Genomic DNA, 27958 nt, shown 5'->3' on the forward strand with positions numbered 1-27958 from the left:
TGAGCCGTCTCATCTGTCCAGGTAAGGAAGAGCATATATAAAAACGCCATTCTTCATTTACAGCAGTGGCTTTATTATGATAAATTAGTATTGAGCTGATGACTTACAGTTGTGTGGCACCTGATCTATTGGTTCAGTGAGGAGCCTGAGTTTGCATGAAACATAGTACAATTCTCAATGTTTTTGAATTTGGGAAAAGTTCAAAATGTATTTGTACTTTCTGCATCAAAATTCTACAGTTTTCTCCATAGGGTGTATAAAATTTCTTCAGAGTAAAATATTTACATAGATTAATATGATAGTCTGTTACAATTAAAAATATGTCTACTATAACTAAAGTAAATAATTCAATTGTCCAGCCAATATTTTACAAAATACATTAAACATGATTGTGAATCTGAGAATTTGGTTTATAAAAACATACATTCTTTTGTATATACAATTCCTTCTCTGAAAAGCCACATTTGTGCAGGAAGATTTTGCCTTTGCCTTTGTCATTCCTGACTTTATTTGAAAATTACAAGCATAGCAGTCATTAAAACCAAGATATGTATGGTTGGTTTTACTGCAGCTGAAGCCCGTGTGAGCTCTTGGTAGAGGGGAATTTTGGGACATGAAACAACTCTTGATGTGATCTTATCTGAGACCTCTGAGAAAGAGAAATCCTGTTTCAAAGCACTGAAGTTTCCAGTGTTGTCAGGTATTTCCACTGTCTTCAGCATGGATTTAAATCCTGGTACAGTAGCCTAGGAGCAAACACAAGATTTCTTCCTTGGTTTGAAACATTGAGTTCAACTGTGAAACAATTAGTGTTTACACTATAAATGTACAGGGCAAGATGTTCTAAAGATACATTTGAGAACACGGAATGGGAAAAGAGTAAACTTTTCATGTTATAGCAATAAGACTTGCTGTACAAGAGTCAGAATCCTGCAGTGATGCTTAAGCATGAGCCTTTGCAGCAGGCAGAGCCTACAGGATGTTCTTTGGACTTCCACAGAGAAACCGTTTTGACACAAGGAAATGACACCACCTGTGGTGGTGTCAGCCTGCGCTGCAGATCCCAGGTTCCATCCTCTCACCCTGCAAGAGCTCTGTGGTTTGTTTCAAACACCTCAAGCTCCTGTTGCTGTGCTTCTGACACTCATCCCAGCTGGCTCCACCATCAAGGTTCCAAGGAGTGCTTATCTCTGGACATCGAGGACTGTATAAAAATTTCCTTTCTGCTGACTAGTATTTAAATACATAGTTTTTTAAAGTCTGCTAAAGAGCCTTTACACCTCCTATCTATGACTTGAGCAGTTCAGCTCACCCACCTCTAAGGCTGCAGTCTCACTGTGCTCAGGAGCTCAGTGCAGTTAGAAACAGTACTTCAGTAAGGCTGCATACTCACATTGATCACGTATGTCCCAGGCAAAAGGAGAAGAAAGTACTCCCCTTGTTCATTTGTTCTGTACGGGCAGACATGTGACCTTCCTTTGGCTTCCACGATGGCATTGGGAATAGGATTCCCATTCTTGTCAGTAACTTGGCCTTTGACACCTATGAAAAAGGAGGAGCAAAAGATCATGAGCTCTAACTGGTGAGCCTCCTTCTCTGAGAAGGGGAGACTGTTCTGTTGCTGGATGCACTCAAAGGCATCACCACATTTCAGCACATCTAACATTCTCACTAGTGATTTAGGCCTTGCTCAAGGGAATTAAACCAGAAAATCCTAGGCTGTTGTTGTTAATAGTTTACCCTCATGTTAAGTTAGAAAGTAGTATTGTAATATCCTCTTCCAAATTTCATTTGCTGATGGTATCATACACATGTACTATACTGAAGGGCTTCAATCTTCAGTACAGGTTTGGCAATTTTTGCACGCAAACACACACCCACCCACACCTTCCCACTTCTTTTTTTTTTTTTTGTGATTTAAAATAAGTCAGCCTCTTGTCTAGTACTTCCCAAAGGCAGAATACCAACAATGTCTGCTTATGAAGCACTTTCCCTTAATTCCCACACACCATCTTCAAGGCAGCACAGCTATTAAGCAGAGATAAAAAATAGCAGTTAGGGAAACAAAATGCAAGATAAGCAACAGGTTTGTGCAAACCCTTCAACTCACTGTAAAGCACCACAGTTTCACTAAGCAGCAGTTCTCTTAGAAATGTGAAGTTAGATCACACCTAGGAAGCCTTTCAAATTTACAAAATCTAAGCAGCAAAGACCCATGACACTAGTGCTGAGGCACACATACACTTAGAGACCTTTGAAATAAATTATTATCCCAAGGCTGCTCAGGAGAATGAGGGGAGGGGGGGAGTGTATGGTCAGACAGCCCCCAAGGCCTGTCCCTTGCTCCTGCCCCAGCACATTTTAAGCCCCTTGCACACCTGTAGTAGCCCCTGGCCTGACACTCTTCTAAGTTCTCCTGCCTTATCCATTCCTGTCTTTGTAGCACTTCTTGTTCAGAAGCTCCCAAGTTAACATCAAATCTCTCCCCTGTGAGCTGTGACACTGACCCAGGCTGCTGAGGAGTTCCCTCTAAGCTTGCCTCAGGTTTCACTCTGCCCCCATTCGCATACCCACCTAAGTGTACTTGTTTGATATATTCGATCAGAGCAGCTTTGTTGTCTCTCCAGAACTTTCCCAGCTGGTCTTCTGGAGGATATTTACAGCATGACAGCTCTAGTGTAATTTCAAAACACTGTCCCCAGACATAGTTGTAATCTTGCATTCCACCTTAAAAGTGAAATAAAAGCCTTTTCAGCTGCAAAGGAACACTTAAGGTCAAACTAAAAGACAAATAGGAGAGTTAAAACGTTGGTACTTGCATCATACTTGTAAGAAAAGTAATTCAGATAAGTGATTCCTCAATGCCACACTTGTATTTACTGCCTCCTGTGAAAAACCAACTTAATTATTTACTCTAGTTATTCACAGTGTTGTTTTCTGAAGCATACTTCATTTTGGAAATGATGATGATTGATGAGAAAGGGTGGGTCTTTCACTTCAGTTCATTCAAACTTTCCCAACTAAAAAGGGACAGATAGGTTGGCATAGGATTTGCCGCTGCCAAAGCCATTTCAAGACCCTTTTAAATATTTTAAATTATTGCCTTTTCATCATCAGAGATGGCAGAGAAAGTGAGAAAACATCTTACTGGGAGCAGCTGAATGAAACATCAATGACATTCTTACCTTCCAGCTGGTACCAAGAGTACCCATTGGTAATGCCTTCTGGAAAGGTTTGCCTGCTGTCACACCCTGTCCCTTTGTACATGCTGGCATGGTTGGAAGAATAGGTTCTTGCCAAGTGAATAAAGACATCATCATCTGGAGATTTGCTATAGCCTTCCAAGGAGCCAGTAACTGCAGAGTGAAGACAGCCATTGTGCAACTCTCATTACTGGTAAAACACTCAGTGTTGGCTTACATGCAGGATAAACATCTCCCAAAGGGCCATATTAGGCAGTGAATTTTGATGGGATTTATCAAATTCTGCCCATCCCAGCTCAAAAGCTAGAAGAACTTTGCAGGAACCCTTCTAAATTTTGCTTTGGTATAGCCAACATTCCTAAACCCAGTCAGTTGTTGGGAGAATTTTTCCCCAGCTTACCTGGGTTACCATTATCAAAGGTGTAACTGGCAACCAGGGCACCCCCATGCAAATTTGCTGAGAGAACAAATGTTTCATTTTTTATCCAGTCCATTACTGCTTGAGTCTCTGGCTGAATCCTGATGCTGTTATTTTCAAAAGCATCAGGAAAATTTCTGTTCAGATCTTCTCCATTCCTGTTGTACCTTAGAAAGAGAGAAGATATTCCCATTACTGTTTTTCCTGTGGATGCTTCCACATCACGAGCCTCCCAGTACTCCAGATCTGTGGTGTGCTAGTATCTTCAGACAATAGGGAAGATAGCCATTTTTAATTTCTCAAGTATTATGGTGATAGACTTCAGTTTGCTTTCTGGCAGCACTGGAATTTTCATAGGCCACAATAAAACAATTCTAAGTGGAAGCAGAATATTTATCTTGCACATAGAATGCACACCTACTCATAAGTGAATTAGAAAAAAACAGAGCTATATCAGAAGGACTTTGTCTTACATCCTGTATGTGTTTTTCCTGCTTGTATAGAACCAATGTAATTATTGAATGGCTGTATCCCTTGGGCTGTTCTCACTCTCAAAAAAATTGAGTCAAACACAGGATATATTTCATACTCCCTGAACCTTAATGCCTGGCCTCTTCAAATGCTCTTTTGCTTTTTCTCTCAGATAGGTCAGTACAGGAATAAAGAGGGTATTCACTGTTGACTGTGTCAATTTTTTAGCTCAATCTGTTAAACTCCCCTCCATTTGACAGTGAGGGGATAAAAAATACCCACCTCCATACAAGTCCCATCTATTTGCTGAGGAATACATTTTTTCTTAGTAAAAAGGATGGCCTACACTGGTCACCTAAAGAACCAAACTAAACCTTCTTTCACTTGTTTCTGATGTTGCTAAGGCCAGTGATGCAAGAGAACTTCTAGCTCATGGATTTGCTTTTTGTGCACATTCCAAATCTGTCCTTTGGGTGTTTCTTCCCATTCTCTCACTGTCTCTTTTTCCTCTTCTAGCTTGTTAAGCTTTTCATCCCTTTTTTGGTCTCTGCAATAGTCACAATAAGTAATGCAAAAGTATCACAGGATGCAATGCCAAGTTATATTTTATTTTGTGTAGTTTTTTTTCCCCCTACCATCACTATTAGCAAAGAATCTATTATAGCCAGCTCTGCTTGTATAACTCCTTCTTACTAAATCCACATTCAACATGATTTTTAAACACATTGCTAAAATTCATTCAACAAGCTTAGACACACCATTTCTCATTAAGAAGGGTTACAGAATTCTCCAATTGAAATAGATCCCTGTGGGTGGAATTTTCCTTCTTTTCTCGTAGCACTCTAAAGGTGCTACAAAATAGGGAATTGTGCTTGTATTTGCAATCTGGGTCTCCTGCCTAAAAGGTGAGGTCATTACACCGTTCTGACCAACTTTTTCTGGCCACATCACATATAAACACCAGTCTGACTCAGTCTTCCAGAAACTCTATGCCATAACAAAGCGTCTTCAGAAGGGTACAGGCAAAAATTAGCCCTAGCACATCCTGTAGACTCTGCTCTCCACCAAGTGTGATTCAGTTTTCTGGCTAGCTGCGATCATTACTCCCCACCCCTTTATCTTACCTCTCCCACCCTCTTAAGCCACCCTTACCTTCCTCGTGTGTAATAACAATCAGGTATTTTTGTAGCTTCAAATCCATCAGGATTCATTGTTGGCATGATATGAATCCGGGTATTATTGAGTAACCGGGTAATAACTGGGTCATGTCCATAGCTGGTCACCAGGAAATCTATCAAATGGAGCAGGATTTCTCTCCCAACAGTCTGTGTAAAAAAGCACAGATTTTACTTTAAGTCTGATATGGAAGAAGAAGAAGAAAATAAATAAATAAATAAATAAATAAATATCTACCGCCTTGAACTTCCAGGTTTTTCTTATGGGCTACACAGACATACAAAGCATATGAGAGCACACTGATCCACACTACTTTGCTTTATGCTTTCCCCTAAATATATTTAAAGCACCTGAATAGATTAAAGGAATCACTGGAGGGTTTTCAGAAGGTTTTGAACCCAGACCAACCAGACCTTTTTGTATAATGGGAAGCTGACTGTGTCAGATGCACTGCTTAAATCTTGCATGGATAAGGAACAGCTAAAACAAAAACTAAAGCTGCCTGATAAACATCATGTGGGCTTGGGAACACTCCACTGCATTTTCTCAGTCCGACTGCAGGGTCCCAGCTCTGTGCTGGTGCCTCAGTGACCTGCATACGAGTGCCAGTGCTGTGTGGCAGCACTTGGCAGTGGTGCTTCAGAAGGAAGGGAGGACAAGTCTGCCATGTTTTCCAGGATGCCACAGAGCAGGATATTTTCTTGTTGATCCTTTTTTATGGGAAGCCTATACAAGATTAAAGAGGCCACATAGATACTTCTGTTACAATGCTTTATTTTAATGTCATGAGCATGCGCATTGGGGAAACCGAATAAATCCTTAGAAAAGGACATGGAAAGACATTTGGATACAGTCTTTAGATCAAGGAAAAAGCTAAACCCATATTTCTGCTCTTATAAATTTGTGTTAGTCATGAAAGCTGACATCTCCCTTTAGTCTATAAAATTTAGGCAAAATAGTGTCAAATACCCAATCCAGAGTTAAGGACAATTCTATTCTATTCCAGAAATCACTGCTAATGTTCACTGGACCATACTTTCATGGGGCACTTTCCACAGCACTGTGACCCATGCCTCAAGGGTGCTTTAGGGTTCCTAAACCCTGTCTGGAAAGGGAACAAACCAAGTCTTGCAAGTAGATGAGTTCTAGAAATAACTTATCTCTACTTTATCTCCAAGAACAAAGCCTGGTATATCGCAACAGGATCTAAACCATCACCTGAGTATGTGAAAACAGACTGCTCTGCAGGTTTGATAAATATACTCTGAAATTTAAGAAGGGATGCAACAGAACCTGTCTTGTACAGGCAGCTCTTGAAAAGGGTGATAGACATCTTGGGAATATTCTAAGTGTGGGGGAAGAAAGGAGAGGAGAGGACAGGAGAGGAGAGAAATCAGCCAACTCATGGCCCTGGGCATGAGAGATGAAGTTACCAGACTCAGAATCAGCAAGAATAGCTCTACCACAGAGACAGCTAAACTACAGACAAGAATGGACTGCTGGAGAACCTGGGAAAGTGCTCTTCTCCTACTGTACTTCTCTTCAGTGTCTGACCAAAATAAGTCCCAAAAAGAAAGGGTAGAGAAGCAGGAGTAGAAAGGGGGAAAAAAAAAAGTAACAAAAGAATGTGGTAGAAAAGAACAATGTTTACAAAGAATGAAAGATGACCATATTTTCACAGATTATATTTTTTCCAATTAAAAGTTAATCCCAGATTTACTTACATGTACAGTATTTTACAAAGTCTTTTATAGGATTCCTGGTATAGCTGCTGTTGTACTCAGGGCATTAGGCAATTCAGATTATCTTAAAAGTGCTGGCATTTGGGTGATTACACTATGAGGGAAGAATATGCTTATTACCACTGTTACCAGTGAGTGGTAACAGAGGGGTGGTTTTGTTTTGGTCCAGAGCACCCTGCATTACTTGGGAAAGCACGTCTGAAAGTATCTGAGGGAAAGTTTTTGTTTCTGGGAAAGTTCAAGGTCAAGTTTTGATCAAGCCCTTGGAAAGCATCTGCTGCTCAGTCAAACTTTACCCTGTTACTACAGAGGTCATGAGTATCTGTGGATATGAGTTATGAGTCACTTAGAGCTTCATTTTAGAGCTTCAAATAAAGGATCTAGACACACTGAAGGTAGGTTGCTGACAATAAAGTCAAGCCTTAGTTTTAATATGAAGATAGAGAAAAGATCAGGGGACAGCATGTATGTGTTCTGGGGCTTTGAGAGGACATGAACATTTAGCTTTCATTGCAGTATCCCAAGGGAGATGAGATGCTGATTGTACTATTGTATTTCACACAAAGGGTGACAGAGAAGCAAATTCCTTTCTTTCACTTCTAGGGATACAATTAGACATCAAGTTTCACTGTGCACTTTCAGATGTCAGCTTCCTCCTCTGCCCCAAAGGGAGAAAGTCAGCAGGAAAGGTTTTCAGTGATCCTCAGGGGGAGCCTTGAATGAAGAAGCGTGCACATGTCAGGGCATGGATCAATGCTGTAGAAAAGGGCGCAACTGCTGCTTCTGTGCACAAATCCTTTAAACTTCCTGACTCTGCCTGCTGGCAGGGCTGTGTCAGCACCCTGCTCAGCTGCCACAGGGATTACTCAAGAAGCCAGGGAGGCAGCCAGTTAGGAGATTAAGGTTAGGTCCAATTGCACCTGTGCTGTAACACTTTACTGCATCAGCCCTGGATTTAGAACAGTGTTGTTACCACACGGTACAGACCTAATACCAGGGGACTATGGGTGGATGGACTCTGCCCATTTTTATTATTAAAATTCTTTCCTTAAACACGGCCTGGTTTTTAAGGTGAACGATGTTGAAAGAAAGATCCAAACCGTCAGGCAGGACCTGTTTCAGGTCAACAGAGTCTTGCCTGGCCCCTTGCTCCAGCCCAGGTTGCTCCACAGGCCAGATTCAGCACACCAGGCACAACCCTGCCAAAGGAAGTGGAGTATGAGCAGTAGGCCAGCCTGGTTTCCCACTGAAATGCCACACTTGCAAGATGTTATTTTCAACACTTGTACTGCACTAATTATCACACACTGCTAGGACACACCCCACTGGGGCTGTCTTTCTTGCTAAAACACGCCAGTGCTGAAGCGACTGACTGTGCCAATAGTTTGGCACACATCCCTTCGTTTCTACAGCAGCAATTGGTCTGGACATCTGAGAAATACCACAGGTATGACAGCAAAGTGCAGCTCTCTGGTTTATCATTCAAGGAAATGCCTTTGAACAGTAACTGGCACAAGTTGTTACCAACTGGACAAACTCCTCTGGCTTCAGGATTTACCTGGCTGAGACATGGATAGCTTTCTCTTTTCCCACTCAGAAGAGTGTAAAGAAAGATAAGAGAAAAGGTAACTGCAGCAAGGCAGTGTTAAAAAGTGCTGAAACAGACCTCAGCAACATCCAGCTTTTTTCAAAGTCTGGTGTTAGCATTGAGATTTGATTATTTTGAAATCTCTGGTGCTTCTGACCTTTTTCACGCCACATTAGCTAATACTGAAGCTAGGTGGAAAACAGTTTACTATACAAGAAATGTTTTTTATAAATAGTGGGTTTTTTCCTAGAGCAAATACTGTTTCCCTGCATATCACTTCAATAACATATCACACAGGACTGAGGACATGGGAATATGGACTTACAATTCCTTATAGCAAGTTGTGTAGTATATGCAGTATTTTTTTTGTGCAATTGGATGATAAAAAAATAGCTTTTTTTCCACAGTGGTATTTTGACAGTGTAAATGCAACTTCCATTTTTTAGAAATAAGAGTAAGAAATTCTACACCAGACTCATTAGTTTATTGCTTGGTGTTTTTTTAAGGTTCCATTATATTGATCACTCCAGCCCTAATTCACTTAAGTCCTGATATTTCAGGAAACCCTACTGTGGCTATGACTATGTCTATGATGACATGGAAAATAGGGTAGAGTTGCTTTAACTTATTTCACAAGATAAGGCAACAGATAAATACATCCTTTCACATAGGCTAGTTCAGACTTATCAGTATAGGCTCAGTTTCACACAATGAAAGAGGTAAAATACTACTACTTTTAATAATATTTTATACTACTATATTATCATATTATGTATATTAGTGTTTTATTTATATGATTATAAATAAATTATTGTTTATTACAAATAAGCTATTATATTATTTAATATTATTTACATTGTTATTTTATACACTGAGAAAATAAAGTGACCAGACATGGACACTAAAAGAAAAGAACTGATAATAGCACTGCCACCCTGAGAAAGAGTTTATCTTGTGATGGCCCAGTTACACTACAGAAAGCAGAAATTTAAAGTTACACTACAGCTGCGGAAAGTTAAAGCCCTATACTCAATATATTAAAGGGGGAAAGCAGAAACACACAGGAAGTTTACAGCTTGTTCAGATGTTCTTTTCCTTAAGGGTTTCCCTGCAGTGATATACATGGTTCAGGAGCAGCCTTCCAATTAGATCCTATTTGTTTAGTTGTACAGAATGGACTTAAGTCATTGGCACAGAGGGTCCAAATGCTTTTGCTTCTTTTATGACTTAGGAGTATTTGGGGATTTGGTTGTGGTCAATGTTAAGCAGGAGGAGTTCTTCCCCAGGAAGGAATGTGGAACTTAGAAAGAGAAGGTCTTTCAAGTAAGAGTACAAGACTGGGACAAGAGAGGCCTCTGTCTAATTCAGAATGGGAGTTGCCCCAGAAGATCAGGCAACCTCTCTCTCCCCTTCCCCCTGCAGATTTTATTAACATTTCACAGGCTTATGCATTTTGTGCAGTCATTTACTGCCATCTTGATTAAAGTTAGCTTAAACCAGTTTTAATTTGGCTCAGATTAAACGAAAAGTACTGCTAAAAATGGTATCCAGCTTCATACAGGCAACAAAGAATTGGAGAATTTTTTGTTGCTTCTCAGCGGATCTGGGGCAAAAGTTCACTCTATCTGGCAACAGTGAACACAAATGAAAATCTTTTAAATCTTGGCTGGTTATGTCTTAGAGTATCAAGAAAAATGAACTTACTTCAAAAAATAAATCTTTTCAGTTTTGAAAAAAAATACTCCTCTTATGGTATTGTGTACTCATATTACTTTATTAGAACTTCCCTATTGGGCAGCTTTCCAAATAACCTAGATTTTCTTCCAGCAGCATGTGTGAACAGCCCACACACATGTAATTCAGGTTCCACCCCGACTTTTGTGTTTTTGGAGCAGTGGGCCAGCTGAGTCAAAGTTAAAAGTCATATGCATGATCATAACAGGTTAGAAGGGCAGCATCACCAAACAACACTTGAGAACAGAACTTCTCAGTTTGTATCACTGAAAATATCACTGAAGCACAAAATATCACTGAAGCACAAAAGACCTGACTGGATCAATTAAACCATAACCCCACAATTTCAATTTATGAAAGACTGTAGCATGCAAGTTGAAGCTTGTATAGCTAGTGCAAAGCTTATCTGCTTAATATATTGTAGGGGTAGTTGAATCTATCCCCAGTGAGTAGTCCAGCAAAATCTTAGATTATGGGGAAAAAATATTCAAGTTCCCCAATGCTTGTCTATATGAGGAATTAATTTCCTGCCATCTGAAATACATTTATGATCAGATTAAAAAAAAAAACAACCAAACACCAACTGTGTGTTACCTGTATGCACCAAAAAACCACATACACCAAAAATCATCATGAGGGCTGAAAAAGAAGAATAACTCTATTTCTGGAATGTTCCCTAGGTGTGAGCTTGGTCTGACAAATAACGGGAATGTTGGACACCTTAGCCAGGCAGCTCAAGGATCAAACCTGCTTAGACCGTCTGGCACTGTGTCTGACTTTAAAAGAAAATGTTGCTTCATTTCCTCATGAAGTCAATAAAAAACATAGATCCTAGGCAGTGATCCGAGTTGTCAGTCCCCAGGAACTCCCAGCCCTGTGGATGTGCAAACAGTGTCAAAGCTCTTTATGTGTATCCAGCTGGGCAGCGATAATGACAGGGGTATTTCCTTGTGGAGACTTCAGTATGTGTGGCCTTTGGCAGTCCGGCAATATTGGACTTGCAAGCCAGCCCATTCCAGATGAGATCACATCCAGCCCTCCACCTCCTCCCCATTAAAGCTGGGTGATTTGCAGTCACAAATTTTTGCAATCCCCTTCAGCAGTCTGCAGGGACTGCAGTATGGAGCCTCAGCTCCTAGATGCCTTGGTGACACACGCCAGGTTCCAGGAGCTGCAAACCCTATCTTGGGCACCCAACAAATGCACCCATTGACACCATGAATCAGCTCTCTCACACAGAGTTAAATTCCCAAGCAGCCAAACTCCCAGCAGCAGTTTGAGCAAGGCCAGTGTTGAACAAGGTGAAACTAGTCTAACTTGGGGAAAATTCTTGGCACATAATGTCACAAGTGCCTGTAGGTGTGCAAGTGCTCGCACACAGCAATAACTTGTGACGTGTATCCTTTGCACAGGATGCACTTTCTACTATATCTATCTTTCTTAGTTTGGGGAATTCACAGGCTAGCATATATATACACATATATACCTTGCTACTACTGTTAAATTATTTAACTTTCACATGAAAGACTGCATAAAAACTGATTGTGCAGTTTAAACTTATCCTGAAGTTGACTAATATAATCAGGTAAAGCCAAAGAATAAAAGAAATACAAATCAAAGAAGTACTATAAGGTACAGTGAAGCTTTGATTCTTTCTGATTCAGATTCAAGTACTGCACCAGGTAGGCTCATAATCATAATTTCTCCTTGATCATTAATAAGTGGGCATTCTTCCCAGAGCAAGTCTATTGTTCTGGCATTGCTTTTTCTTTTGTACTCTGTGTTATCTCAGGTAAATCTAGCTGTTCCTAGCTTAAGGTTCCCAAGATAAATTTCCTCCCTACAATAAATAATTTGATGCTTCACAGCAATTATTATTTAATCTTAGGATGTATTTGAAGAGTTCTATCAGTCATATTTCATGCCTAGGCAATAACAATGTATAAGCAAACTACTGCATCTGACTCATTGCTGGGAAACTTAAAGCCTCTGGGTTTACTCACTTGGAGAAGACAAAGCTCTCTACTTAAGAGAGATCTTGAGTGTAGGATTGTTGGACTCTTTACCATAATGTAAGGCCTCCTAAGGCACTTCCACCAAAACAAGGGAACTTTATTCTGAAAGTTCCTCAATAAATACACACATTTTTTCTTCCTTGAGTTATGACATACCTCAATAATAAGAAGCACAAGCTTGAGAGAAGCTCACTCTAAACCTCTGGTAAGTGTATTTGGTATAAATGACATTGCAAAAATTGAGACGTACCTCATCCCCATGCATATTAGCAACATACTTGAACTCTGGAATGCCAATCTTATGATGGGTTGGAAACCTTCCCAGAACAAGAACCCACAGGTCTCTACCTTTAAGAGGGGAAGGGGAAAAGATATTTTTAAAAATAGGTGTAAAATTATACAAGCCTTAGAAGAATAAAAAGAATTGGCCATTAAGACCACTGTAAAAATACACATATTTCATTGATGCCCACTCAGTCCTATATAGAATATATCAAAGGAGACTGTGGGGTTCTTTTATTCTATGAATATATTCAGTATTAGTTAAAGGAATATATATGCTTTGCCTTTATTACAAGTATGTAATAAACCCTGAAATTTCTAAAGCATTTAACCAGCATAAGAAAAGAAGGCTCTTTTTTTTTTTTTTGGTAATAAAAAAGGCTCTTTTTTTTTGTAATAAACCCTTTTCAAATTAAATTTAGCAAATAAGACCATTCTTGCCCCCCTCAAATTTTAATTCATAAGGCTTTTCTGAAATATATACAGAAATTTTCATTAGCACAAAGAAAAAACATCTCGTTTTGTACTAAAGACAACTCAAAAAAGGTAAACGCATGCATTACTACTCAGAAAACAGGAGTTACCAGGAAGAGCTGTATCAGAGATATTTCAAATATATCAGCAGGGAAAGAATTAGTAGCTACAGAAAGAGTATTAGTTAGGAACACTAAAGCTACACAAGAAGCTGAACTTTAAGAATCAAAATAAACATATATACATTTTGGAAGTCCACATTTAAGCAGGGGGGAGAGGGAGAGGAGAGGAGATTTTTTTTTGTTATTATTTTTAGTGATACTGTGGCATTTCAGACCTCATCTGCAAATCTGTGCTTCCCACTAGTCTGCTCAGTGAGGTGGAAAACTCAAGTTTCAGTAGATGGCAGCAATGAAACTGGACCGGTTACTTGATAACAGCAGTGACAAGCTATAAATTGCTAATGTCCAGACCTGGCAAGTGTGGCAGCTGTCCCCAGCTCCACACAGGTCTTGCTGGGACCCACGACCTCTCTTAGAGGAGCCCAGCCACCACTGCTACTTGCAGGAAAGATAGAATATAGGAACTGCTATATGCAGTACTATAAAAAGCCTTATTTCCTGAATCTTTGTGGATCACCAAATCTGCAGTAAACAAACTCTGGAGCATATCACTTCCCATTCCTGAAGGCATGGCCACTCTAGCTATGCATATGCCACAGGATTTTTGTTTTCTTTTCTAGCTATGCAACTGATTCACAGCAGCTATACCACAAGGGTCATGACTTCGGGAATGGGAGGAAAAACTTGAAGAGGACTGAAGCAACACTGCAAGATGCACTGAAACAGTTGTAAGAGAGTTAAAACTGAAGACAGTGGTTGCCAAACTAAATTCAGCTAAGAGAATCAGAGTCTTAGGATCAAGAAGCAGCAAGACAGTGCTGAGAGCTGACAGATTCAACCAAGACTGATCTCAGTATCCCCCGGTTTTACAGCTGCTCTTGAAGACACAGGTGTTCAACCCCTGTAACAATGCCATACACAAAGCTGTGAGATGATGCTACTGACTTTTCATTAAAGGGCAATGTGAGCAAGCAATCCATACTTTAGAAGTAATTTTGTGACAAGTGATTTGGTAAGAAAGCTAGTTATTTGGCCTTGCTGTATATAGAGCCACTGTCTCACAAAAAAAGAAAAAGCATGATTTCTGTAAGCCTTGACAAGTTGCACAGTGGAGAACCCGAAGATACTAGTTTTTAATCACATTCTTCAAAAAGGAAAGAAAGAGAACACACAAATCATCTCACCCTAACACTCCTGCCTTCCAAAACCTCCAGAGGTCCCCTCTAATATCAACCATCCTGCAGCTCTGTGAAAAGAGATGACAAGTCTTGCTGCAGTAGCATATGTTTAGAACTGAAAACAATCTTAGCAGTGAAAAAACTGTTATTCATAATCAAGTGTGGACAACAATCTCAACTTACTTTCCAACTCTGCAATGTGTCAGTCTCTCTATAGCTGTATCCTGGGGCAACTTGCAATGAATTACCAAGGAAGTCCTTTCAGAATGTTCCTATGATTTTTTTTTGTCCTTATATCCTCTAAGCCCTGCTTCCCAGCTCTCATTCCCTCTATTGGAAAGCAAGTTCAGACGTTCCTCCTTGGTGTCAGTTGCCATGTGGACTTCTGCACCAAGAGGAACACACCTGCTTACAGCAGCGACTGCAGCCTTTCCACCATGGCCCAAACCTGAAGGTGGCTGCTGCAAACCTACAACGTGCAGCCCATCACATACACTCAAGCAAAGAGTGCAGGCAGAGATAAGGTGCTCTAGATATTTACATCATTTAAGGTTTTCTACAAATTCTGATACCAAATTTAAATATTATAATTCCAGTGTCTTTCCATCAGCAGTACCCGTTCCTGCTGCTCTCACTGTTTATTGCACTCATGGGAAACACAAGGAAGAGCTAAGTATAGACTAACATTATGTACTGATGTAAATTGTTCTTTCCTGCATTAGTGTTCAGACTGTTTAGAGTTTGTGTGAGGGCCATCTACATGATAAACACACCCATGAACTGAGATACCAATTATTTCCTGGCATTTCCAGCTTGTAAGAAGTACTAAACCTTCCATTAACAATTAAAATACATTCCTGGGTCTGCTCAGCCTGCAGTACTGGATAGTGTATCTGTGAGGGATGATGTAAGATTTCTTTCCATACGGCTGTAATTAACTGCATGTAAAAAGATTCAGCATATAGATGGTTTCCTTTAATTAGCAAAGCCTAGATAACTCTGGTTTGGTACCTGAAGGGAGCAGCTAAGCTTCCTCTCATGCTTTGAAAAGCTATTTCTCACTGCCAAATTGCCAAACCAAAACTGACGTCAACTAATTAGTGGACTATATTTCAAGTGATGAAGACAAACGTGTGTTTCTAACTGTGTGTCTCAGGACAAGTAACAAGACTTGTATTGGAGGAGAGCCAGACCACACATCCTCTAGTAGAATGTGAAGCTTTTTTAACTTTATAAAAAGTTTTCTATCATTGCCACTAGTTCACAACATAGTGTCAGTATTCTTAACAGATGTACAAAACCTGGTAATTAAAATGAAGAATTTAAACTGATCTCTAGGTCTAGTGGGAAAGAAACCAAATCCATTTGTAGATGTTAGAGTCTGGATTAAGATCTTTGTTTTTGTTCTGAATTTTATTTATTCTTTTCTTCACTTTGTTCTTTACAGCTTCATTTATGAAAAACTCATAATTTCAAAGGAAATTATGGCTAGGCAATGAAGTGAAATGGGGGATGGCTCAGACTCACTGTCAGTACCAGTCAGGCTAGAGTACTGATTCAAGAGTTTGCAGGGAGGACCACTTTGACCAAGAAAAAGCAATAGACTGACTAGAGTCCTCCTGGGCTGGCCATGAGTTGCACACTGGCTTGATGGGTAGGAACTGCAGTAATGCTGTTGGTCTGTGTTGAGGCAGCCCCTACCTAGAAAGGTGCAGGATAGAGAGGAAGGGAAGAGAGATTAACTCTCATGAGAATGCAAGGTCCCAGAGCAATTCAAAGAACCAGTCTCAGAAGTAACCTCAAGAGATCATCTGGTCCAACCCTACATGTGAAAGTAAACCTAGATAAGACTATTTAGTACTTTGTTCAATTGCATCTTTAAAACCTCCAGTGGGGAGGACTTTACCTCATTTCTGGGGAGGTGGTTCCAGTGAATGATTCTCACTGTATAAAATTTTCAACTATTGAGATGAAACCTCTCATAGTGCCACTTGTACTCGTTGCCCCTTGCTTTTTTCCACATGGCTCCTTGTGAAGAGAGAGGATTCATCCTCTTTACAGCCACTCTTCAAGTACTCAAATTCTGTGATAAGATTCCACCCTAAGCCTTCTCTTCTCCAGGCAGATGAGTCTCCTCAGGGCAACATTGTCTTCCAGCAAAACACTACCACAACTAATGAAGGACTTCAAGAGTAATTTCTTTTGCTAAACTACCATCAGCAGCACCCTTGCCCTGAGGTACTCTGATTTGTCATTACCAATTCAAGCTGGAAAATCTAATGCCATTTTCGTACTCTTATTCTGCAAGGGCACTGCCCAAAACCACACATGGCTTGATTGAGATTCTAAGAGAATTTGAAGTACCAGTACATTATTTGTATAACCAGAAATGCTTCATCAGAATGACTGATGTAGCAGTATTGCTTTACAAACATGAACAAATACATGATCTTAATCTAGCCAGACTGAGTAAAACACTGCCAAAACAAGCAACGTACCTGAAGCTAAGATCAGACAAACAGCTGTAAGAACAACTGTATTTCAAATTCTTTTGTGAGCATTTTCCCTTATTTTCAGTTATACCATGGTCATTTGAGACAGAATGGGTTATCTAAAGACTTGGCCTGTAGTAGCACTGGCATTAGTAATGAACAAAGTTGATATGACAAGAAGAGCTAGGACACTTTAAATACAGGAAAGTCTTCAAGGTATTGTAAAGAATAAAGAGATACAGACCAATCACATACATCAACCAGGCATGTCTGGCAATATTCAGCATGGTGCTTAGGTAAGCAGAAAAAAAGCCAAAAGCACTCAAGGTAATATTTGGCTACAGGTTTATTATTTGTCAGTGGCTACAGCCACTGAGTCACTATGTGGTCACTGCCAAACTTAATACTTCTGGCTTCTTCCCACAGATCCCCTATTACAGATATGAGGCACGCTCTCTAGGCAAAAAGTAAATAGAAGTATCAATTTCCCACTGTTTAATCAGCTCCTATCTACTCCAAGAGATTACAGCAGTCACTCTAAATTAGAGTCAGCACCATAGAAACGGAACTGATGGAATAAACAACTACTCTAAAAATCACTAGATACTGTTTATTTGTATCCAAAGCACTTGAGAAGGGAAGGGAATCAAAACAATTAATGGTTCACATGATTGCTAATCTTCCCAAACGTTTAACTAAATCTTTGGTTGATTGGGACAGCTATAGCTGCTTTGGACGCTTTCACAAGACTTGGATCTTATGAGAACAGCAACCCTTTCTGTCCTATGTACATGTGAGTCATCACTGTACCATTTCCAGTTCTCATAATCAAGTTGAACACACTCTTTATACAAAAAAACATGAAAAATTGCCAAGGCAGAGCACCGTCTCTACAATAGTACCTTACAGGTTATTTGAACAAAAATCACGAAATAAAAATAAATTTGTAAAAGCCAAAGAAAAACAACCCAGAGGGAATACTGGTTTTAAATTAAGGTATACTAACCTTATTCAGTACTGCTCACTAAGAAAATGAGAACACCACAGACACATAGAAATATTCTGAGCAGGCTTTTTCTTGTATTTACATATTTACACTGACCGGTTTCATGTTTACACCCAGAAACCAAATAGATTATTTTTCTCTTTTCACCAACTCTTGTTTCTATCACCGCAGGGTTTTTAAATCTAGTTCTAAAAAGTGTACTTTATTTTCTGAGAAAGCTGTGAAGCCGGTATGCATCTAGTAACTTTCAGAAAAAGCTATTGTATACATGAAAGTAATAAATATTACCCATTCACAGCAATACCATTGGATCATCACTAATAAAATGATTGCTTGTAACACAAGCCAGCCATAAGGGACAGGGGTTGTTTGTTTCAAAGTGCAATTTATCCAGATTCAATAGTTTTGTTTAGCCTACACTTTTACCACCAGAGGCAGAGGATGTGGAACCATTTCTGCCACTTGAAGTTACAGAGGACCTGTTCAACCACTTCAGGTTGTGGTTCAAACGTGGCTGAGAAGTTACTGGTGCACTTCAAGGATTTGAGTTCACTGAAGTACCTCACCAAGAGACTTGTTACACCTGTCCCGTAAAAATCCTTGTCAGATCTTAAACATTGTTTGCCTCAAGAATAGGAAGCTCAAAACCATACACATCTCAACACTGACAAGCAGACTCCTACAAATCCAGATACTGAGTAGCTCCTCCCCCCACCTTCTCTCTTTTTAACTCAATAAAGTGGGGAAAATGGAGACTAGATTAATTTTTTTTAAAATAATCCAGTCTCTGCCATGATCATCTGTTTCTGGTTTAGTTAACAAACTACATTAGTCTGACCAGTGTTTCCAGATTTTGTCCTAAAACAGGAAACAAAACGTCTCTAGAAACACTAGCAACTGGCTTTCAGGTAACAAAGGCACAAGGCAACAACTAAGAATCAGGCTGTGTTACTACCTACAAGTAGGATAATTTGGTCCTTAGTCTCTTGAACAAACATGTTCTGATGGCCTCTGTTTATTCTTGGGATTTTGAGAGCAGCCTAATGCAATTGCATATCAAAGCAAGTTCTGTACCCTAGGCACACTTTAGGATCAGGAAATGTGCTTCATCAGAATCATCCTGGTTGCACATTGCTTGAAGTGCATAGCAGGGAAGGCATCTGTGCCTACCTTGTTCCCATAATTTTCTCTAGCTGCTCTTTGGAAAACAGAATAATGAACACAGTAGGACTACATTTCTTATTGAGAACAGAATTTGCCTTTATTTTAGATTTAGGATAAATGGTGCTTTTTCAGATGTGCTCAAGCTCTGTTTAAATGCCCCAGGTAACTGCAAGACCATGGATGTAGAACACACTGGCTAGGGACAAACAGGAAATGTAACTCAACTGTCCTAAATCCACTGTGAGCTCGGCACGTTACATAGCAGCTACAGTAATTTAATTAAGTTACTCCAACTGCCATGGTCTGACCTTTCCCATAACAACAAGTCAGTCCTAGATATCAAACTGCAGAATCATTGGCTTAGTAACATCCTCTACCCTCTTTCTCACATCTGAGCCACTGCACAGCTTATAGGAGAGAACAGTTTTACAAGGAGGGTATTCTCTCAGCTGAGAAGGAAGAGATCTACACCCAGTCCTATGTATTATCTTTTTGTATGTCCACTTCTTAAAATTAATCTTCCAATTAATAGAAGGTTCCAAAAGCAGAACTTTCAGAAAGTTTAGAAATCACATGCACATTCAGATTTCATTTAAAAAAAAACCCAGCCCTACAAACAATCTAGATCTCTCTTCTACACAAAAACACGTGCAGAACAGCTGTCTAACGAACAAACGCTTCACTGTAAGAAGTCTTGCAAACAATTAATTAATGTATTATAAGTAGGTCTCCATGTACTTATGTGAACACAATATGCCATAGCTACACACAGCAAACCTTTAATTACGTAGCCCTGTGAAAATAAGCAAGACTGGTTCCTTCAAGGATCTACAGCCAGAGGTCCTAGGCAGAAAAGCTGGGCATAGGGGATCCAGGGCACACTGCTCTTCTTTTTTGGGGAGTGAATGGAAAGCTACTAGAAACACTTTTCTACTAAAAAAACTCATTGTCTGAGGTGGGGTAGGAGGGATGTGTTACTAAGTTTTCCTCAAGCTAAAAGGAGAATGCAGACAAATTTGGCATCTGGGTAAAACTGAGGCACAAGATGAGAGTTTTATTTCAAGTAAGTTTGTGATTAGGAGCACATTTCATTTACAGGGCTAAAAATGTATGCACAATGTTCCAGAATGCAGAATCCTACAAGGAGTGAGGGGAAAAAAGCATTCATTTATGTCTATCGTGCACCATGTTAGTACCCTGAGCTCTGTATTTTAGTCAGTTTTAAAACAAACAAAACCCCAAACATAAAATCTGTTACACATTTATTTCCTCAACACCAGGAAAGGATATGGATACTGCATCCACCAGCTGTAATTGCTGATTCTATGATACATGATCTCCAGAGCATTGCTAACTCCACCAGTGTGAATTACAATATCCAGGAGTCAATCCTGCCTATTTCTAAACAAACACAGAAAGCTGCAAAGTCTCACTGATGGGAAACAGGATGGCTGCAGCCTTAAGACCTCCATTGTTCTGAAAAAAAGGTTGAAAAATATATGTTGCAACCAGACAACTACAAAGCAAAAGATAGAGAGGAAGCAGAACAGAGATTTTATTCCCCACAAGGCTGATTCTAAATAAATGCTACTCATGTGAGCAGTGTACTATTTCTAAACAGATCAGATCTTTCCATTTTGAAGTTACAACATTAAAACTTCAGTAAAAGATAACAGTTTATGTACAAGAAATGTTTGATCTATGTTGCTAGGATAAGTTCTCCTCACACTTTATTTATTTATTTAAGCTGGGACAGAAATCTCTGATACAGTATGTTCCACAGGGAAAAAACAAATGAACTAACTTCCCTCCAAAATTTTCTGAAAGAAGTGTATTTAAATAGGAGAGATCGTGGAAGGCAGGACAAAAATGACTGACCAAGTCACAGCAAGTGTAAAGAATAGAAGACTAAGCAAATAATTATACTTTTACTGCAGGAGAATAGAAATGTGCTCAGAGTCAGTGACTGTGTCTCCAAGAGTAATGTCTAAGCTTATCAATCTTTTAAACATCTGACGCTGACCAAATGACATGGTTTTTATATATTATTCATGTAAAAAACATAGTTATACTGACAGGAAAGAAAAGTTAAGTCTTGTTATCATCAGATAAAATCTTAGTATGTGGCTATAAGAGGATTGATTGCACACAAACTACTTGTGTCACATCACAAGAGTCAAACTGTAAGAGGATGCAGTCAGATAATACATGAATCTATATTTCAGCATTTAAAGAATTTTTAGCTTCAGTTAGGACAAATAGAATTTAAAGCTAATATAGTAATGGCAACTTCTATTTAAACACATTATTTAGAGCAAAGCTCAGTTGGGAGCTGAACACTTAAGAATATAAGTTAATACTTCTTGTTTTTAAAGTCATGATTTAGCTTTCACTAGATAAACCATGAAGGAACCAGTACTCTGTTTCTGTTTTATTTCCCCTTCCCATCACAGTGACTGACATAATGTGCTGCAAATAGAGTTTACAAGGCTATTAGTATCAAGCCCATCTGTAAACCCAAATAGTTTTTCAATAATAAAATGAACATGTAAATCTACTTAGAATCTTGTTAACATACATTTATATGCCACACATACTGTCAGACTAGAACAAAGATGTTTATGAGGAAAGAATGGAAAGAGAGCCAGCGACACACAACAGGAAAAAAAATTCAGAGGTGAGCAAGCATGGATAAGAATTTAACTACCCAATAAGTTTTAGAATGCCCATTTTTACATGGGACTCTGGACTGGAGCCCAGCAATTTTAGTATGATATGTATCATAGGGCCCTCAGAGTGGAAAATGTGTCATTCATTCTTGTTTCTAAAAACAAACTTTGAGAAACTTCAATGCTTATATCATCTATACACACCATACTTGTATGACGAGCCTGTAAGGAAATCTGTGGGGTGGGGATAAGGAGGAGAGAAGGGAAGAAGAAACATTATCAAGGATTGGAGACAGGAGGAAAGTCATCTGTAGCAGTCAAATGGAACAAACGTAAGGTAACAATCTTCCACACAAATATACCTCACATAATGTAAGCACAGAAAAAGTAACTGCAGTATATTCTTTAAAGGCAACAGATTTTCTATGGATTTTCATCTAGGTAATTTGCTTAAAGACAACAAGAATTCTCTCTGTCACCTTTCATTTTCCTTCCTACTTTTAAAAACACTGGTACTAGCATTTAATAACAGATAACACCAAGAAACTTAACTTGAAGTACAGTGGGCTATATAAAACCTTCTCATTCTATTTTCATGCACTGCCAGAACCCCTGAGCCAACCCAATAATAATTCCAGTGGAATACAAACATTTTATGGGTAAAGTATTTCAACTTTGTTTTCTCCAGCAGTAAAACTTGTTTTCTAGTACTTTAAACAAAGTAAAAACATCCAGAATATAAAAAGTCTGTATTGTAAATTCATTAAAGTTTACAATGCATTTTAATATTGATGGTAGTAACTCAGGCTTCTTTCATACTATGTCACAACAAATTACTTAAAATGAGTTCCCAGCTACATACACAGACTATTTATGTGTAGATGAGACAAGTACAATACCTGGCCTTTTATTATGAAATATTTTCACAGAAGAGCAGTGAACCTTAAATTAGTACTCCCTTGTTCAACAGCCACCCATAAATACCTAAAGGTATCAGCCATCCATAAATGCCTATAGGTATCAATCACACTGTATCAGATGAGTCAGGAGGTCTAAGCTGACCTCTGGCACACCTTGGGCACACATTCCACTGATGCTGGTGAGGAATGATGGACAGGTTAATTGCCTAGGTTTTCTATTGACTGTATCACCAGGCACATGTTGCACCCAGCACTACCTAAGCCCTAATCCCTAGCATGCCCTTTTGCTGAAGTCACAGCTGCTTATCAGATGGAAACCTGGGCATGCTCATTCCTCCTGTTTTTCAAGGGGAAAAACACATGAATGCAGGCAGGAAGGAGACAAAGCTCTCCAACAGGCACCTTGTCACAGATAAACCTGGCCTGCTGGGAGCCCTGCTGAGCACACCTTCCCTGTAGTCCATAGCACAATCCATCCGCACAGCCACGGGCAAGTCCTGCACTAACTGTAAAACCCACAGCAACCATGCACATACCCCCTGCACATTTCAGAGCAGGGATAGCAAAATGCTAATAAGCAAGACTCACTACTTAAAAACAAAACCAAAACATTTCCCCCAAAGTTAGCAAAGTGTTTAAGATTAATGGATGTATCCAACCAAGGGCAACATAGCAACTGAATATTGGTGTTCACTAAGCATCAAAATTGGATGACTAAGTCACATAATTCTCAACCAAAGAAGCTTTCAGGACAGCTGTTTTGCAAGGTATTTCTGTGAATTTCTAGTGGAACCAGAACAAAATGTGGTCAATTTGTTTAATTTTTGTCTCTCCAGTAACAAAATCTGCCAAAGGTGTATTACTATATAGTCAACTTTGAAACTTCACTAGGTAAAGACAGGGGTACTTTAACCATACACAATCTTTCCCTCAGTGAGCAGAATCTGGCCTGAGGATGTTTACAACTGTCCCAAGTTGACTGGAATGCCAAAAATGTAGACTGGCCTCCAGAAAACCTAGATCTAAACCAAGCTGTAATTAGCATGCTATCACTTTATCTCAATCCAGAGTGTATCTAAAAAGGCTTTTTAGAGTGTGTATCTACTACAAAAGTTACTCCATTCTTCCAATACCTGTCTGTTTTTGTCCTCTTAAAGGAGGTCATCGATTCTGTTACAATCCTTAAGTCATCTTCCCACCACCCTAATTTTCTTTTCAAATAATAACAACAACACTGTATCTTGAACAATGAAAAGCCACAGATCATACACATACATTGACTCTTTTCCTTTTGGTACTGCACTCTAAGATTTGCTTGCTGAAGAGTCAGGCTGTTTTCCACTGGGTTGGCATCAGGCAGGATGGGTTAATAGGATTATACCAAGGCCCATTCTCCCATCCCAGACTGATGCAGCTCTGCAGATTCCTCTATTATAGAGTGCAAATCCTGTTCTGAGATTGGATATTGGACATATCAGAATACTGAACTCCTAACAAAAAGCTTTTATAACTTTATTCAACAACACACCTGAAACAATAGAAAAGAATTAAGGTATTTTTGGGGCCATCATACATCTCTGCCTACCTGCTGCTAGGACTGTATCAGTTTCTCACAGACCAAATTACCTACAAATCTTGAGGGCTGTGAGAATACCAACTAAATCACACCAAAAGGTAACACTCGGTTTTGCCAGCTAATAAGCCACATCTTTTAAGCTCCTTTCTCCCCTCATTTAAGGAAAAAAGCTTAGCAGCTGAGATACATAATTAAATATCATAGCTTCCAAATCAGATCTGGAGACTGAACAGGCCTTTGCCAGTCTAGAATGCATTGTTTTCAGTAATTTGGCAGAGATGCTCCTAGTAATCTGGCAAGGGGGAATTTCTATATGGTGATGTAAACCACCACAAAACAAATTGAGTTTCTTTCCATTTGTTTTCCATTGAGGATCTTGGTACAGATTCTGCTGCGCACACTGCTATTACAGCCTACATGCATCAAATAAATATACTATGTAAATCTCACCTCAAATTTATCCACAACAAATCACACCTGACTGTTTGAGTTTTATGCAGAAATGACTGACTTAGTGAGAGGGAGCAAAGCATCATATTTCCTTAGTCTCGACCTTAGCAAGACTTTCAACAGAATCACAGATCCAGGAATTGCATGGGACTTCTGGAGGTCACTTTGTCCAGCTCCCCTCCTTAAGCAGGGCCACCTAGAGCCAGCTGCCCAGGACTGTGTTCAGACAGCTTTTGAATATCTCTAAGGAAACACCCTGAGCAGCCTGAGTTCCTGTCACCCTCATGCTGTCTTTGTAAACAAGCTGGGAACGTGTGGATTAGAGGAATAGACTACAATAAGGTCAGAAGCTGACTGGACTGAACTGATGGTTCAAGAGACAGAAAATTATTAGCAGAGTTCCTTAAGGGTCAGTAATGGGGCTGATGCTGTTTAATGTCTTCACCTTGGCCAGGGCTGCCATTCAGAGGGCCCTGGTAATCTGAAGGAATTTCTTGACAGCAAATTGATGGAGTTTGACCACCTGGAAAAAAATAACCCCCTGTTTGGATTATCAACTCAAGAAAACAACCCCATGCAGGTACAGACTGCAGACTGGCTGGGTTGCAGCTGTGCAGCCTAAGGGCTGGAAAGTGGCTCAGGTACCTAGAGATTCTATAGAACCTCCACCCTTGCAGATATTCAGAAGTAGAGTGGAGAGGGCCCTGAGCATCATATTTAACTTTCAGGTGAGCCTGGCTTTGAAGAGGAGCTCAGACTAGATAGCCTCCAAACCTAAATTACTTTATGATTTGCCTGAAGCAGGTGAGGCTTCTGACATGAAGAGTGTTTAGATACTTCTCTTAAAGAACTACATAGGATCACTTTCTGAAATGGTAATACACAGGTCCCTATCACCCTCCACAACTTCTAAGAGCTGGATTTTCATATCCTTACAGAGCTCTGAATCTGCACACACTGACCAACAGTCAAGCCTTTACTTCACATCCTTCATAATCCAAGTCTAGATGGCAGTATTAAATACTAGATTATTAGATAAAATTGGAGTAAAACATAGATCAACAAATAACATGGGAACAAATAGCCATTCATGGTAATAGTAAAATGTTTGTTGACTTTATAGTTGTTACTTTGATCCATGGGCTATTGTATTTATCATCAAGAATTTTCATATCAGGAGTATCAACTTACTACATCACATTGATCTCAGTTTTATAGTACTTAATTTCTGTTTCTCATCATCAAGAAATACATTTTGCTATCATGGTTTAGCTAATTGGCAGGAGGACAACATTAGTAAACTCATACAAGCATGTGCATGTACAGTCTTGTTTGCATCAGCTTAACTGAGAATAGACAAACAGAACTTCAACCCATGGACCAACACTGAAACTTAATTTTCACCAAAATTCTATAACCACTGCTGTCATAAAACTTAATTTTAGTATGAGCAAAAAAGACCCTCCAAATTAGACCCTAATTCAGTACTGTCCCCTGCCATATTCCAGGTGACTCTGAAGGCTCATTTCTCAACAAAGGTAGAAATCCTTTAACATTTAAAAAAGCGGATAAAATAGAGGAGCACTAAACATTTTTCACTGCCATTTTATCTTAGAGTTTGGCAAAGAAGGCAATATATCAAAACCTGAATGATGTTTCAGTGCATTGCTCAATCACAACCAAGAGATGATGATTTTCCAGTTTTCATGCTGGTGGAATTCAGACAAGTTGAACACCTCATTGTTATCAGCTTTCAAGTATCTAGATATGTAAAAGTCAAAATTCCAATCTCTCAGGCTGGATGAAAGGTTTTTGCCTACCCGCACAAAGATAAGCCAGCTGAGTTTCTGGCAGAAAAGTCATAATCTAGTCCTATCATCAGAATGTTGGTTAAGTTCTCTAAAGGTATGAAAATGAGGATGTGGGTAATTGCTAGTAATTGCACTGGAAGAAACTGTACTTACAGGAACTAACCTCTTGCATGGATGAATAACATAATCCAATCTAATTCTGCCTTTGATGAAACCAAAACCAACACAGTTTAAATAACTTTAAGATTCCTTGTCTACTTTGAGATACATGGTAAAACAAGCAAGAAGGCGTGAAAATGTCTTCGTGATCATCTATCAAGAAGAATACAGTTTTTTATATATTTAATCACAAGCATGAATTTGATAATAGATGCTACAAATGTCTCCTTCCAGTGGTACGAAATGTGATTAGAGGAACAGATGATGTTTCTAAAGAATGGATTTTCTATCTAGTTTTATAGCTCTTCTCAGAATGATTTCGTTTCTTAAACTGAAATCTAATAAAGCAGTTTAGGGGTTTGTTGTTTGTTTGTTTATTTTCTTCAAATTAAACAGATGTACATTAAAGTCCATATGCAACTAAACACTAATCTTTCAAATCCCTTTTGAAAAATTAGCCACTTCTCCCCATATGTATGGTAAGAATGTACCAATCATAGGGAGATAAATTAAAACATCAATATAAGGTCAGGAAGTTGATTACTGATTTCAGTACATTTTCTGTAACATTTGAGACTGAAATCCTAGTCTTCATCTACAGCACAGGACCTTGTATCAGAAGGTATTTTTAACAAAACCACAAGTTAGAAAACACACGTCTTTAATTATAGTCCCACCCAGAATGGGCACTTGGCAAAGGGGTCCCGTATATTCTAGGCTTCATAGAGACGGCCCTTTCTGAAATTGCCACTCAGGACGTTTCCAATTCTCATAAATGTAAGTGTTGGGAGAACTTTTACCCTGATGACACGTTTGATGCTTCAGCCAGAGTGTGTTATTCACGCTTAAGCAAGAGGAAGACTTCACAGAGGTTTGTTAGAGCAGTCCCGCCGCCAGCAAGCGTTCACGAAAAGCCACCTTCACCCACACCTGCCCCGAAAAAAGCCTTCTCTCCCCTCGTCCCTCCGCCCTTACCTTCCACCGAGCGCCCGATGCTGTGCAAGTGGGTGAGAGAGGGGTACGCGGCATGCACCCCCCTCAGGTACTCCTCCAGCTCCTCGCTGTGGTGGTACTTAAAGTCCAGCGCGGCCGCCGCAGAAGCCAGGCAGAGGATGGGGATGAGGATGCCCACCACGTCCTAGAACGAAAGAGATGAAGCTCCTCCACGGCGGCAGCGCCGGGGCAGCAGCCAGCCCGCGGAGAGCCCACCCTCCTTCCCTCTCTCCCTGTCGCCCCGTCGCTCCCCCGCCCCGCCGTGCCGTGCCGTGCCGTGCCGTGCCCTACCGCGGCCGCCGCCCGCATGCTGCC

At 39.7% G+C, this 27958-nt stretch overlaps 1 protein-coding gene across 2 annotated transcripts; it reads right to left on the reverse strand.

Annotated features, from left to right (window-relative positions):
* Positions 1 to 27958, reverse strand: CPM (carboxypeptidase M). 2 transcript variants are annotated; one of them, XM_021544276.2, is made up of 9 exons: positions 27935 to 27958; positions 27626 to 27788; positions 12598 to 12695; positions 5245 to 5417; positions 3604 to 3788; positions 3186 to 3356; positions 2575 to 2727; positions 1394 to 1542; positions 1 to 746 (listed from the first exon to the last, which is right to left on the reverse strand). In XM_021544276.2, the coding sequence occupies exons 1-9, from the start codon at positions 27950 to 27952 to the stop codon at positions 507 to 509; spliced, it is 1350 nt and encodes a 449-aa protein (XP_021399951.1). In that variant the 5' UTR covers positions 27953 to 27958; the 3' UTR covers positions 1 to 506. The 2 variants fall into 2 exon arrangements, with proteins under 2 accessions (XP_021399951.1, XP_077639641.1); XM_077783515.1 differs by lacking the exons at positions 12598 to 12695; positions 27935 to 27958 and having other exon boundaries at positions 27626 to 27765.

Source organism: Lonchura striata, chromosome 5 (genome assembly GCF_046129695.1).
Source record: "Lonchura striata isolate bLonStr1 chromosome 5, bLonStr1.mat, whole genome shotgun sequence".
Lineage (NCBI taxonomy): Eukaryota > Metazoa > Chordata > Aves > Passeriformes > Estrildidae > Lonchura > Lonchura striata.